Source organism: Eurosta solidaginis, chromosome 3 (assembly GCF_040869045.1).
Source record: "Eurosta solidaginis isolate ZX-2024a chromosome 3, ASM4086904v1, whole genome shotgun sequence".
NCBI classification, from domain to species: domain Eukaryota; kingdom Metazoa; phylum Arthropoda; class Insecta; order Diptera; family Tephritidae; genus Eurosta; species Eurosta solidaginis.
The window spans coordinates 244,730,037-244,746,098 of record NC_090321.1 but is presented as its reverse complement, the minus strand read 5'-3'; the positions used below and the strand labels follow the sequence as shown (position 1 = coordinate 244,746,098).

At 37.8% G+C, this 16,062-nt stretch overlaps 1 protein-coding gene across 6 annotated transcripts in view; it reads right to left on the bottom strand.

Annotated features, from left to right (window-relative positions):
• Window positions 1–16,062, bottom strand: part of scb (scab) — a 256,100-nt gene that overhangs the window by 31,570 nt on the left and 208,468 nt on the right. Inside the window, exon 1 of one of the 6 annotated variants that reach the window (XM_067775770.1) lies at window positions 472–889. The exons of the other annotated variants lie outside the window; for them this stretch is intronic. Coding sequence (XP_067631871.1) covers window positions 472–662 — 191 coding nt within the window. The 5' untranslated portion in view covers window positions 663–889. Of the gene's footprint in view, window positions 1–471; window positions 890–16,062 lie in introns of those variants that run through there. 6 annotated transcript variants of the gene reach the window in all.

Below are 16,062 nucleotides of genomic sequence, written 5' to 3'. Positions count from 1 at the left end.
TCTCACATATTTCATTTATAGGTACTTGTCCCAAAATTTTTTTTTTGCGGTAACTTCATAAAATAAAATACCCATTTATCAATTATCGGGTGATATAACAACACCTGGTACTGGATTCGCCTTGGCTAAAAGCTATATTGCGTTCAGCACAGTCTAAGATAGTCCCGTTTTTATTTGCTTTTTTTTTTTTTTTTTTTTTTTTTAATGTATCACACATATCACATATTACACCAACACACCTATACGCAGCCTAACGATAACAGTACATATTTTATTTATGACCAGCTTCAACGAGTTTCTTGTTAAATAGCATGAATCACTAAATAAAAACGTCTGTCTCATACGCCGTTAAACCCAAAAAAAGTATGCGTAACTGTAGCGACGAGAAAAACACAATGCACCTATGTAAATCACCTTTAATTTTATATTTGCACATCTACCAATACTTTTTACACCAACCCAGTTACTCACCCCAACGGTCGTAAATTTAGTGAAAAGCCAAAATATGATGATTCCGTTTTAGGCATGGCACTAGCAAATTGTGGATCCTTAACAATAATATTAGGCTGTGGAGATAAGTTATACGCTTTTGTGTTTAACAAAAGCGTTAAAAAGCCACAAATTAGTAATAATGACATTTGTGATGAGTTAAAATAAACCATTTTTCATAAATATTTTTTTTAAATAAAATTAAAAAAAAATAATAATTTATCACAAATTCGTTACGCCGATTGCAACGGTCGATTTTCGTTTTTTTCTTTATCACTAGCACTATTTGTTTCGATACGAATTATACTCGTATATCGCCTGTTAACTAAGTAACCAACAAAATTATTAACAACCAATTTTGTTGCGCGTTCGCCGTCAACTGACCAACAATTCAAGCATCGAACTTGGCTAAAGCGCGCAACTCTGTTAGCATTCTCGTCGCTCAATTGAAGTAGCGCTAACTACACACAGTTCTCTATATCAACTTATATATTGTTAAGCGCCCATTACTCATACTTAGCATAGACTTGACTTGACTTGAGAACTGTCACTAACAGTTCTGTTAAATGAACATTGCATGTTACTGATTACTCAAAACTTGGCAACACTTAACTTGACTTAGAAGTCTGTTGAATTTTGATTTTCTATGTAAGTTCTAAGTGACGTTTACATTTTGAGATGCCATTTGTTTGTTTCCATTTCATTTTAACATTTTGTCATACAAATTGACATTTATTTAAAAATAAATTTCAACGCTGATTATGATGCCAGATTGTATGCGCTAAGTGGAGTATAATCGTGGCTAAGTTGCCAAATTTACGCCAAGTCAAGTCGAGTCTATGCTAAGTATCAATAATGGGCCCTTTATGTGTACATTAGGGTGCTTAGTGTATACATATATCTCTTTGCGTCTACTGAAAATCTGTTAGCTTATAGGAAAAAAAGAAAAATGGGAGACAGTCATGCAAAGCGACACTTTCGCACAACAGGTTAAATGACTACCATCACCATGTAGGAAAATGAACCTAGGGTAACCCTGGAATGTGATTGTATGACATGGGTATCAAATGGAAGGTATTAAAGAGTATTTTAAAAGGGAGTGGGCCATAGTTCTAAAGGTGGACCAGGGGTGACTCTAGAAAGTGTTTGTACGATATGGGTATCATATGAAAGGTAGTAATGAGTATTATAAAAGCGAGTGATCCTTAGTTCTATAGGTGGACGCCTTTTCGAGATATCGCCATAAAGGTGGACCAGGGGTGACTCTAGAATGTGTTTGTACGATATGGGTATCAAATGAAAGGTGGTAATGAGTATTTTAAAAGGGAGTGGGCCTTAGTTCTATACGTGGACGCCTTTTCGAGATATTGCCATAAAGGTGGACCAGGGGTGACTCTAGAATGTGTTTGTACGATATGGGTATCAAATGAAAGGTGTTAATGAGTATTTCAAAAGGGAGTGGGCCTTAGTTCTATACGTGGACGCCTTTTCGCGATATTGCCATAAAGGTGGACCAGGGGTGACTCTAGAATGTGTTTGTACGATATAGGTATCAAATGAAAGGTGTTAATGAGTATTTTAAAAGGGAGTGATCCTTAGTTCCATAGGTGGACGCCGTTTCGAGATATCGCCATAAAGGTGGACCAGGGGTGACTCTAGAATGTGTTTGTACGATATGGGTATCATATGAAAGGTGGTAATGGGTATTATAAAAGCGAGTGATCCTTAGTTCTATAGGTGGACGCCTTTTCGAGACATCGCCATAAAGGTGGACCAGGGGTGACTCTAGAATGTGTTTGTACGATATGGGTATCAAATGAAAGGTGTTAATGAGTATTTTAAAAGGGAGTGGACCTTAGTTCTATGCGTGGACGCCTTTTCGAGATATTGGCATAAATGTGGACCAGGGGTTACTCTATAATGTGTTTTTACGATATGGGTATCATATGAAAGGTGGTAATGAGTATTATAAAAGCGAGTGATCCTTAGTTCTATAGGTGGACGCCTTTTCGAGATATCGCCATAAAGGTGGACCAGGGGTGACTCTAGAATGTGTTTGTACGATATGGGTATCAAATGCAAGGTGTTAATGAGTATTTCTATACGTGGACGCCTTTTCGCGATATTGCTATAAAGGTGGACCAGGGGTGACTCTAGAATGTGTTTGTACGATATGGGTATCATATGAAAGGTGGTAATGAGTATTATAAAAGCGAGTGATCCTTAGTTCTATAGGTGGACGCCTTTTCGAGATATCGCCACAAAGGTGGACCAGGGGTGACTCTAGAATGTGTTTGTACGATATGGGTATCATATGAAAGGTGGTAATGAGTATTATAAAAGCGAGTGATCCTTAGTTCTATAGGTGGAGGCCTTTTCGAGATATCGCCATAAAGGTGGACCAGGGGTGACTCTAGAATGTGTTTGTACGATATGGGTATCAAATGAAAGGTGTTAATGAGTATTTTATTTCAAAAGGGAGTGGGCCTTAGTTCTATACGTGGACGCCTTTTCGCGATATTGCCATAAAGGTGGACCAGGGGTGACTCTAGAATGTGTTTGTACGATATGGGTATCATATGAAAGGTGGTAATGAGTATTATAAAAGCAAGTGATCCTTAGTTCTATAGGTGGACGCCTTTTCGAGATATCGCCATAAAGGTGGACCAGGGTTGATTCTAGAATTTGTTTGTACGATATGGGTATCAAATGAAAGGTGTTAATGAGTATTTCAAAAGGGAGTGGGCCTTAGTTCTATACGTGGACGCCTTTTCGCGATATTGCCATAAAGGTGGACCAGGGGTGACTCTAGAATGTGTTTGTACGATATAGGTATCAAATGAAAGGTGTTAATGAGTATTTTAAAAGGGAGTGATCCTTAGTTCCATAGGTGGACGCCGTTTCGAGATATCGCCATAAAGGTGGACCAGGGGTGACTCTAGAATGTGTTTGTACGATATGGGTATCATATAAAAGGTGGTAATGGGTATTATAAAAGCGAGTGATCCTTAGTTCTATAGGTGGACGCCTTTTCGAGACATCGCCATAAAGGTGGACCAGGGGTGACTCTAGAATGTGTTTGTACGATATGGGTATCAAATGAAAGGTGTTAATGAGTATTTTAAAAGGGAGTGGACCTTAGTTCTATGCGTGGACGCCTTTTCGAGATATTGGCATAAATGTGGACCAGGGGTTACTCTATAATGTGTTTTTACGATATGGGTATCAAATTAAAGGTATTAGTGAGAGTTTTAAAAGGGGTGGTGGTAGTTGTATATGTGAAGGCGTTTTCGAGATATCGACCAAAATGTGAACCAGGGTGACCCAGAACATCATCTGTCGGGTACCGCTAATTTATTTATATATGTAATACCACGAACAGTGTTCCTGCCAAGATTCCAAGGGCTTTTGATTTCGCCTTACAGAACATTTTCTTTTTCTTCTACTTAATATGGTAAGTGTCACACCCATTTAACAAAGTTTTTTCTAAAGTTATTTTTGCTTCAATAAACCAATCAAATTACCATGTTTCATCCCTTTTTTCGTATTTGGTATACAATTATAGCATTTTTTTCATTTTTAGTAATTTTCGATTGCAAAAAGTGGGCGCGGTTATAGTCGGATTTCATCCATTTTTTTAACCAAGATAAAGTGAGTTCAGATAAGTACGTGGACTAAGTTTAGTAAAGATATATCGGTTTTTGTTCAAGTTATCGTGTTAACGGCCGAGGGGAAGGACAGACGGACGAATGTGTATAAAAACTGGGCGTGGCGTCTACCGATTTCGCCCATTTTCACAGAAAATATTACCGTCATAGAATCTATGCCCCTACCAAATTTCAGAAGGATTGGTAAATTTCTGTTCGACTTATGGCATTAAAAGTATTCTAGACAAATTAAATGAAAAAGGGCGGAGCCACGCCCATTTGGAAATTTTCTTTTATTTTTGTATTTTGTTGCACCATATAATTACTGGAGTTGATTGTTGACATAATTTACTTATATACTGTAAAGATATTATATTTTTTTTTAAATTTGACTTAAAAAAAAAAAAATTTTTAAAGGGGGCGTGGTCTCTTCACCGACTGCCAAATAACAGCTTGCAAAACTTCTCAATTACATTCTTTTAAAAGTGGGCGGTGCCACGCCCATTGTCCAAAACTTTACTAATTTTCTATTCTGCGCCATAAATTCAACTCACCTACCAAGTTTCATCGCTTTATCCCTCTTTGGTAATGAATTATCGCACTTTTTCGGTTTTTCGATATCGAAAAAGTGGGCGTGGTTATAGTCCGATATCGTTCATTTTAAATAGCGATTTGAGATGAGTACCCAGGAACCTACATACCAAATTTCATCAAGATACGTCAAAATTTACTCAAGTTATCGTGTTAACGGACAGACGGACGGACGGGCATGGCTCAATCGAATTTTTTTTCGATACTGATGATTTTGATATATGGAAGTCTATATCTATCTCGATTCCTTTATACCTGTACAACCAACCGTTATGCAATCAAAGTTAACATACTCTGTGAGCTCTGCTCAACTGAGTATAAAAATTTAACTGTCCCGGCCGTGGATTTCTAGTCAAGATTCGCAAATTTACAGTCGAGTACACTGAGCTAATTCATAAATGTTAATATTGTGAAAAATATTCAATCAAGTATTCTTATTGTTATTATTTTTCTTCATCAACCTGGTTATGGAGTTTTTCTTTTCCAGATTTGAGGTTTAGTCTAAATGATTTTCTTTTTTAATAATCTAAGAAGTTGAAAGAGAAAATAGTTTGAGTTTCCATAACGCCCCTGTATTATCGTCTAAAATTATGTCCCAGCGTTAATGTGATATGGAAACATCTTTGTAAATGCCAGCTGTAGTTGGGAAGAAGACTTATGAGGATTTATGAACCACGTACCATTGTTAAAATTGCTTGGCTCAGTAAACGCATCACTGGGAAAGAATGAAAAAAACTATAAAATCCTCATAGCACTCCGGAGAAATACTTAAGCATGTCACATATATTATTTAATCAGCAAATAAGTATCGAATGAGTCAATGGATTGCAAGTTTTGGCCTTCCAGATAGTTTCCTGATACCCCACAGTAGAGAGGAAAGGGCTGCGACATTCGCCCTTATGCCTGTGTAACTGCCTGGTCCACCGAGGGATACATAATTACCGACTTATCATCAAGCTTCATTGAGTTGAACAAAGATGTTACTGTTTTTTTTACGTTAACACAGAAGAAGTTACAGGACCCTGAATTAAGTAAGGCTAAGTAAGCAAGCTATCGTATGCCTGCTTCTATATTGCGCTACCACAGTCGCTTTCCAAGGCAGCCGGTTCTATGTAGCGGAGGGACTCGCGATATTTCCCGACCAAGGGTTGTCATTTCAGTGTAACCCCATTTAATTTGTTGCGTCCCTCCCACAAATTGTCATCCTCCCAGCAAATCCTTGCATCCGGACTGCACCTTATTCTCCTGCTGCGGGAGGTATCGAACCCAATACGGGACCTGTACCTGAACCCGGTCCAGAGAAATGGTTTTGCTGCGTTTGCCGGAAAAGAAAGTCTTAAAAGGTGGACCGTAAAATATCTGTCTGGTCGGCAAGCAAGCCGGTTCAATTCAGGAACATAACATCTAATCCCAGAAGAATTAAGCAAGGTATTCCACAGAGTGGTGTCTATCCCCTACCAATCGAATCTACCTCCACCACCATAAGGAGGCACTATGGTTTCCTACAGCGATGACTGCACAATAATGGTCACAGCTAAATCCCTGATTTCTCCAGTTTTCTCGCGAACAACATGGACACGGTAAATATCGACCATATAAGATATCCACGTCATTGGCACTTTGGAGAGCATGCAACCGCAATTGCACCTAAAATTCAGAGGAATTTGCCGGCCAATTGTATGCTACGTACCCCCCATATGGTCGCCAAACCTAAAGGTTATTCACTGAAAGAAAATACAGGCCTGCCACACAGCGCCCCGAGAACCGCTACGGGCTCTCTTCTTATGTCACCAAAACATCACCTACACAATGAAGCGAGAGTACTCTCTATTGGGGAGAGAAATGAAATGCTGAAGAAACAGTTTCTGTTGAATACCCATAAACCTTGGCATCCCAACAGACATCTTATTGAAGAGGCCACACCTCCCAGGATCCTAAGAGGTCATCTTCGTTGGCACTATGTACGCGCGTCACTCTAGCTCAACTTCGATTTGGGTACTGTAACAGGCTAAGCTCTTACCTATTCAGAATTAATCCCGATATACAAAATGTATGTCCTTCTAGTCTCCCCACATTACACCAATCATCACTTTAATCGTAATGTTGAACCAACGCCTCTAACACCCCTTTCACTGTCCACACTGTTGAAACTGCAAATTTCCTGGGACCCCTGTTAGAGGATATTGATGATAATTTGTGATCGGTCGCACCTATTGGATGGGGCGAAGCACTGATACAACGGCAACCACAACAACAGCCGGAGACTATATATAAACATTTAATCAGCCTAATATCACGTAGCTCAGTATCGAGTGACACTCGACATTGTATTTGCTATCTTACTTACTTACTTAATTGGCGCTTAACCGTCTAAACGGTTATGGCCATCCAACAAGGCGCGGCAGTCGCTCCTTCGCTCCGCCAACCGGCGCCAATTGGGCACAACCGGCACCAATTTGCTACCAATAAGTTAAAATTTTAGCAGGCACTTTCACCCACAAATTTATACTAGCCATAATGGACCGCAGTCGTGTGGTGGGTGCGTGCTCCGCCTACCACAGCAAAGATCATGGGTTCAGTTCAAGGTCAAAACAACATCAAACATTTTGGAACAAATTTTTCAATTAGCAAAAAGTTTTTCTATGCGGGGTCGCCCCTCGGCAGAGATTGGGCAAACACTCTGAGTGTAGGAAAACCTGAAAGGAGCAATTCGCAACTTTGAATAGAATATCGACCTTAAATGCCTTCGGAGGTTATCGCGCCTTGTATTTAATGATTTATAATGCACAGAATGAAAAAAAAACAGATTTTCTTTGTAAACATTTAACTTAAATTTGAAAGTATCTTTGTTATTTCAAATTCCTGAAATCTAGAAGAAAATGTGTTTGCTTATGTTTTATTCACATAACCCAATAATGTACAAATAGCGCCCACAAAATTAATTTTGGTGTATTTTATACTTAAAAAGTGACGAAAAAGTCCTGAAATATTTCGGGGATCATATCGGAATGACAAATACCGAATATTTTTTAACTATATCCGAATCTGTTTGTTGTTTTCGGAACTATTTCAAGATCATTTAAGCAATCTGGTATATCCTTCCATCTGTTTATCACTGTGTGCTTATCTCCGCGACTGCGAATATTTCTCGATTTGATGAAACTATTTAATATTGTTTTCGTAACCAATTAACGTCTCATTAACACTTAACACAAGATCTTGATTATGTTAGCTCAGTTAAATTCGAGCAATGTTGTGAATCAAAGTTTAGTGCACTGATCCCAACTATGGTTTTCTGGCAGTATATATTTGAACAGCAGTTTTAAAACAGATAAAACTAATTAATTGAACCCATTGTTTTTATACTCAGTTGAGCAGAGCTCACAGGGTATTATAACTTTGATTGGATAACGGTTGGTTGTACAGGTATAAAGGAATCGGGATAGATATAGACTTCCATATATCAAAATAATCGGGATCGAAAAAAAATTTGATTGAGCCATGTCCGTCCGTCCGTCCGTTAACACGATAACTTGAGTAAATTTTGAGGTATCTTGATGACATTTGGTATGTAGGTTCCTGAGCACTCATCTCATATCGCTATTTAAAATGAACGATATCGGACTATAACCACGCCCACTTTTTCGATATCGAAAATTTCCGAAAAAACCGAAAAAGTGCAATAATTCATTACCAAAGATAGATAAAGCGATGAGACTTGGTAGATGAGTTGAACTTATGACGTAGAATAGAAAATTAGTAAAATTTTGGACAATGGACGTGGCACCGCCCACTTTTAAAAAAAGGTAATTTAAAATTTTGCAAGCTGTAATTTGGCAGTCGTTGATGATATCGTGAAGAAATTTGGCAGGAACGTTACTCCTATTACTATATGTACGCTTAATAAAAATTAGCAAAATCGGAGAAGGACCACGCCCACTTTTAAAAAAAAATTTTTTTAAAGTAAAATTTTAACAAAAAACTTAATATCTTTACAGTATATAAGAAAATTATGCAACATTCAACTCCAGTAATGATATGGTGCAACAAAATACAAAAATAAAAGAAAATTTCAAAATGGGCGTGGCTCCGCCCTTTTTCATTTAATTTGTCTAGGATACTTTTAACGCCATAAGTCGAACAAAAATTAACCAATCCAATTTGGTACGGGCATAGATTTTATGACGTTAACTGTTTTCTATGAAAATGGGCGAAATCGGTTGATGCCACGCCCAGTTTTTATACACAGTCGTCCGTCTGTCCTTCCGCATGACCGTTAACACGATAACTTGCGCAAAAATCGATATATCTTTACTGAACTTAGTCCACGTACTTATCTGAACTCACTTTATCTTGGTGTGAAAAATGAACGAAATCCGACTATGACCACGCCCACTTTTTCGATATCGAAAATTACGAAAAATGAAAAAAATGCCATAATTCTATACCAAATACGAAAAAAGGGATGAAACATGGTAAGGTTATTGGATTGGTTTATTGACGCGAAATATAACTTTAGAAAAAACTTTGTAAAATGGTTGTGACACCTACCATATTAAGTAGAAGAAAATGAAAAAGTTCTGCAGGGCGAAATAAAAAACCCTTGAAATCTTGGCAAGTATTACATATATAAATAAATTAGCGGTATCCAACAGATGATGTTCTGGGTCACCCTGGTCCACATTTTGGTCGATATCTGGAAAACGCCTTCACATATACAACTACCACCACTCCCTTTTAAAACTCTCATTAATATCTTAATTTGATACCCTTATCGTACAAACAAAGTCTAGAGTCACCCCTGGTCCACCTTTATTGCGATACCTCAAAAAGGCGTCCACCTATAGAACTAAGGCCCACTCCCTTTTAAAATACTCATTAACACCTTTCATTTGATACCCATATTGCACAAACGCATTCTAAGGTCACACCTGGTCCACCTTTATGGCGATATCTCGAAACGGCGTCCACCTATGGAACTAAGTATCACTGCCTTTTAAAATACTCATTAACACCTTTCTTTTGATACCCATATTGTACAAACGCATTCTAGACACCCCTGGTCAACCTTTATGGTGATATTTCGAAAAGACGACCACCTATAGAACTACCACCACTACCTTTTAAAACCCTCATTATTACCTTTAATTTGATACCCATATCGTACAAACAAATTCTAGAGTCAACCCTGATCCACCTTTATGGCTATATCCCTAAATGGCGTCCACCTATAGAACTATGGCCCACTCCCTCATAAAATACTCTTTAGTGCCTTTCATTTGATACACATGTCATACAAACACATTCCAGGGTTTCCCTCGGTTCATTTTCCTACATGGTTATTTTCCCTTATGTTGTCACCATAGCTCTCAACTGAGTATGTAATGTTCAGTTGCACCCGAACTTAACCTTCCTTACTTGTTTTGCATTTATTCATTAAAAATATGGTCATTATACACATATTTAATTAGTAACACAATTCTACTCTGCGAATACATATGTATATAAACACAATTACTAGGAAATTTTCTTTGGATAAGGCAAAATATTTTGTCAAGACTGAGCTCAATTAATTTCGCTGGAATATGCATAAATACCTTGAATGTGTTACTATGTGAATAAAGAAAAACATACTTAGCTTTAATTAAAATTTAGAAGTATTGCTGAAATCTATAAGACAAAGTTTTTGTTTATTTTTTATTCACACGACTCTTACTTACTTACTTACGGCTCAGTCAGGTATAAATAGCGCCTACAAAAACACCATCACTTAGTTCTTTATACCTAAAAAGTGGTGCACTACTAACTAAAATGAATTCAAGCATTAATTTCGTGATCTTGTTTATCATTCTAAGCTATCATGTGAGTACTACGATTACGCTATTTCGCATTGTAAATGGCGAAAACATAAATATAGAGCAGAGACCACATACGGTAGCAATTTTTTATAAAAAGATATATGGATGCGTTGGTTCCTTAGTGAATATGATTTCGATGGTAACAGCTGGACATTGCGTAAAAGATCGAGATAAGAGCAAGTTCTTCCTTCTAGCTGGTATGACCGATATAAGTGAAATAAACACAAGGAGAGGGCAAGGACGCAAAGTGTTGTATGTACATGTTCATCCTAACTACGAAAAAAAGTCAGGACATATTGATATTGCTGTGGTTATAGTGACGGAATCCTTTTCGGCAACAGATCAAGTACAATCCATATCTCTTTGTAGCAGCCAATTAAGAGCGGGCACACGTCTGCGAATTAGCGGATGGGGTTCGGTAACAGAAAATTGTAAAGAACATTATCATCTTCTCCAAGCTGCTGAATATCTTATATTAGACAAAGTACAATGCAAACATATGTATGAGAATAAACGACCACCGCGATATTTATCAGAAACACTCATTTGTGCTGGATTTACAAACAGTTATCCGTATTTTGGAGACTCTGGAGCAGGGGTCCTTGTGGAAGGACAACTTTGTGCAGTGGTACACGGTGGCTCTGATAACCGCAATTTCCCGAGTTTATTTACAGATGTAACAAATCCAATAGTTAACGAATATTTAAGATCCGTGATAAGAAATAATTGAAGGGTGTTGTTATATCAACCTAACTCGACGGAACGCCGAATTTTGAATTATTTTGAGATGGGGCATTTTCCAAACAGCAGTTGAGATATGGTGATATTCTTCTCAGCATTCGAAATAGCTATATTTTTTTCTTGTATTATGTACAAATACATTTTTATGATTACCAGTCAATAAATATATTTGATTTTTTGAAATGAAAGTGTGACGCATGTAAATGACTTTAGTTGTGAGACCAATCTTTGTTCGCGGCTGTAAAGTTCAATCATTATATATATGAATAGATCATGATATAGAAAGAAAGTTGCGAAATAATTACCGTAACTATAGCAGTAGAAACACTGGAAGAATTTAGCTTAAACTGCAGCCGCGTCAAATTTTATATTGGTATCCAAGGCGGCCAAGGCGGTGTTGTGATGGTAGCGTACTCCGCCTACCACAACTTATGCCCTAGGTTCACACCCCGGGCAAAACAACAGCAAAATTTTAGAAATCAAGTTTTTCAATTAGGAGAAAATTTGTCTAAGTGGGGTCGCCCCTCGGCAGTGTTTGGCAAGCGCTCCGTGTGTATTTCTGCCATGAAAAGCTCTCAGTGAAAATTCATCTGCCTTGCAGATGCCATTAGGAGTCGGCATAAAACATGTAGGTCCCGTCCGGCCAATTTGTAGGGAAAATCAAGAGGAGCACTACGCAAATTGGAAGAGAAGCTCGGCCTTAGATCTCTTCGGAGTTTATCGCGCCTTACATTTATTTTTTGTTTATCCAAGCAACAATTAAGGCAATAATCGCGCATAGCAGAGCATCTAGGTTAGGTGGTAGCTGCCCTGATAAGGATAGCTCACTTGTACAACATGAAGGTCCGTTGTGATACCACATACACCAAAAATAACGGCGACTTAGATCTAGCTACTTAGAGAATCGTTGGGTAGCAACGATAAAGCTCCGAATGGTGCCGATCTCAACTTTGGATAAAACCTCGGCGGATCCAAGTGAGTCGCGACCGAAGTGCTTTCGCCTAGTTCTGGCAAAAGCTGGGCAATCAAGCATAAAGTTATTTGGTGATTACACCTCATCATCCTCCATACAACTGTAGCAGGATGGATTTTCCAGTATACTGAGACTCACCGCATGGATGCCCTTGGGACAGTGCCCTGTCAATACCCCAATGACCATTGATAGGTGAGCCTTAGTGAACCCAATTATTTCAGCAGACCTTCTGCCATCCACTTTCGGCCAGAAATATCTTGCTACCCTGCAAGACGTGGTTTCCGCCCAACGTTTGCTGAGCTGACTCGAGGCCCAGCTATGGAGGAGCAATTCACAGGTGCCCAGCGGAATCCCGAAATCCCTACAGCCATCTTCATCCGGTTCAGTTGTACCGATGCGGGCTAAGAGATCGCTTGACAGTTACCGGGGATATCACTATGGCCCGGAACCCAGATAATCTTAATTGTAAAATAATTCGATGCAATCGCAAGCGAGGTCATGCACTCCCAGAACACCCTCGATCGCACTGTAGTTGAGCTCAAGGCCTTGATAGCCGCTTGGCTATCAGAGTAGATGTTAAATTCCCTAACCGTATAGTAGCACTGGATAGCATTTCATCCACCGCATCCTTAATTGAGCAGAGCATCTAAGAGTGTGTTAAAAAGTTCGCATTCCCTGGAAAGAACTGGAACAGGGAGAAGCATACATCTATATTGGCTGCCAAAGCATATGGAAATAGATGGGAATGAAAAAACGGAGGAGCCAGCTAAAAAGAGCGCATCCCTCGAAGCTTCCTCCGTAGACATCCGAATAACATTGACTGAGATTAAGAGAAGGCCAGAGGTGCACATGATCGACCAAGCGGGAAAGGCGTGGACCCAAACGCGGGACTTCAAAGTGTCGAAGATCATGTGTAGGTCTTGCAAGCACAGGGCACGAGCACAAAATATACCCCCCCCCCCCGGGGCTGAGAATATACCCGCGGCGAAATTGATTCAAGGGGTTGTGTAGCGCAATTTGTACTTCTTCAACCGAATTGTCAACCTCTCCTATCCGTGGCAAAACCTGTTTCTTTACCAGCAGAGGCTCTGGTGGCCCCAATTTCTTCATGGATGTAGAGTTCGGAAGGGCTGTATGGCCTAGAGGGTTTCATGTGGTCATACTAGATCATCCCCGAGATGGTCGGGCTAGTACCTTTATGGTGCTTGTTACAGGACCGTATCGGACTTTCGTGGAGTGTTCTTTTAGCTATGACAACAACAATATGCTTAGCACAGCTCCTTTCATACGTTGTCAGCATAGCACAGTTCCGGTAAACATACGATGAAAGAGATTTGATTTAGGAAGAAGTATTTTGTATAAAATTATACGTGTAGGTACTAGCAGAACCCATAAACTTCAATAAAAACACTGTTAACTAATTTCTAATATCTAATTAAATATAATCAGGTTCCGTTATTGGACAAATAAATATTTTAAGATTATTGATTTCTTATCTAAGACCTTGTGCTAAATTCAGTAAATGTTTTTAAAAGCTCTCTCTTACTGAATCTCGTCGCATGTATTATGTTCTGACGTTTAGGGTAAAAGTAAGGGTCTATGAAAATGGCATTAACAAAACTGCTTAGTTTCATTTATTTTTACTGACGTCCACATAGTTCGGCAACACCAGAACTCAAATTTTTGAACCATTACTTACTAAATGTAATATCTTAAAATACATTTTTTTTTTATTTGTGCAGTTTGAATTAAAGCAAAGTCTCCTATTTGCTATGTTTAGTCAAATTTTGTATAGGAAATCATGGAAACATCCTAAATTGTTATATTTTACAATGAATACGACACTCCTGTGAATTACCCAAAGGTTTATATCACAATAAAACAGAAGATGGTAAGATGTGTCTATCGCAAATACAATATTTAGTAGGATTAAATAAAGAAATTAAAGTTATTAAACGATCTTGCATACATAACATAAACAAAACAACAAAGACACACAAAAGTTGACATTTGCATATGGTCGACTGGATAAAATAATGTCGTATGTTACATGTTAGCACATATAACGTACGACATAATTTATCAGTGGGCCCTATCAGAAAACTGTCGCAAAACATAGTGGCAGAAAGTGGCAGCTGATATTAATACTTTAGAGTCTTAAAACTTTGACTAATAATAAGATAAAAGTCACAACTTGAGAATAGGTGAGGACCCCAACTAAAAGTTTAGCTGAAATTGAAATATTTGTGCAAATAAACACTAATAAAGCCACTGCTGAAATTTTAAATAACAAAAAAAAAAAACACAACAACCTAAAAACACTAAAATTATTTCAAAATTAAGTAAATACCTTTGACTTCAATATTCATATCCATTTATTTTAATACAATAATATTTTATGTATTTTTAAATAGCTTAAACTTGCACTTTATTTTTAACTTGCTCAAACCGCAAAAACGAACTAATACCATAACCTCACTTTTGAGGCTATTCTTAAATTATACAGCTCGTATACAACATAAGCAAATATACCTTTTAAAAGGCTGTTCTAATAGGGGATACTAACGACACATTTGGTGACAAACTTTTAACTTTAACTTTTTTATTTTTGGACTATGGAACCGACCACTGTGCGTGGTGCCGAGTACTTATTTCTTACTCATCAAACTGTAAGAGAAACTTTCATTTTATGTGCTCATAAAATCTCATACAACGCGTCGTATGAGTAATCAGCTTTTTTGTGGCTCAACCGGTAGAATCCAACAATACAACAAACTCAACTGTGGTATCAATGAATTGATGCCCTACACATATATACGCATGCACAACCACCTACATTTTAGCCATGAATTACTACTTAACATTGTTGAAAACTAGGTAGGAATAGTAGGTAGGAATAGTTTGTCATGGTTTATTTACAAAACGCAATACTTCTCTCTTTTGGTTTATAAATTGGCTCTGAGTGACATCTATGATTCAATATTAGCCAGCTTACTCATTGCTCTCTTCTTACTCATTTCACAGTTGTTCTGCTGTTGCTTCGTTTAATTGGACGCTATATTAAGTTTCCGGTTGAAATGAAAGTTTGCGTGAATAATTTAGAAAATTGATGTGATATGCTTTCTTAAGTTGTTGTAGTATTATGAAATTAAGAATAATACCATTGTGAACGGGTTTGTTTATTGACACATGCATTTAATATCCAATGTAAACACCAGAACACAAATCAGTGACATCGAAACAAAGAAGTGTTATTGAAGGCTTTCGGATATAAAAGCCAAGGTAACAAGAGAATCACTGAGTGGCCACAAACCAATTCAATAACAAAAACGAAAAATTGGATACGAGGTGTGTTCAGAAAATAACGGAAATTTTTTAATTTCGCGGGTTTGGAGTATCCAATGGTCAAATAGTTTTATACTCGGCTGAGCAGAGCTCACAGACAGGGGCCGAAATTGTTATTCCTTCCGTTATTTCTTTTATAATATAATACCTTGCAAAACTATTAATTTTGGACTTTTAATATATTTGGATCAAGATAGAAATTATTTTCGGATTTTAATTTTTTGAGTCCGATAGAACTAGTTAAACTCGGACTTTTAAAAATAAAAGTCCGCAAATAAAAGTTAAATCCGGACTTTTATTTTTTTAGGCTAAAACAAAATTCCCGCTTGATAACAATTTTAATTCGGATAAGCCGTTTCTTTGTTATCAAGCGGGACTTTTATTTTGGCCTTAAAAATTAAAAGTCCGGATTTAACTT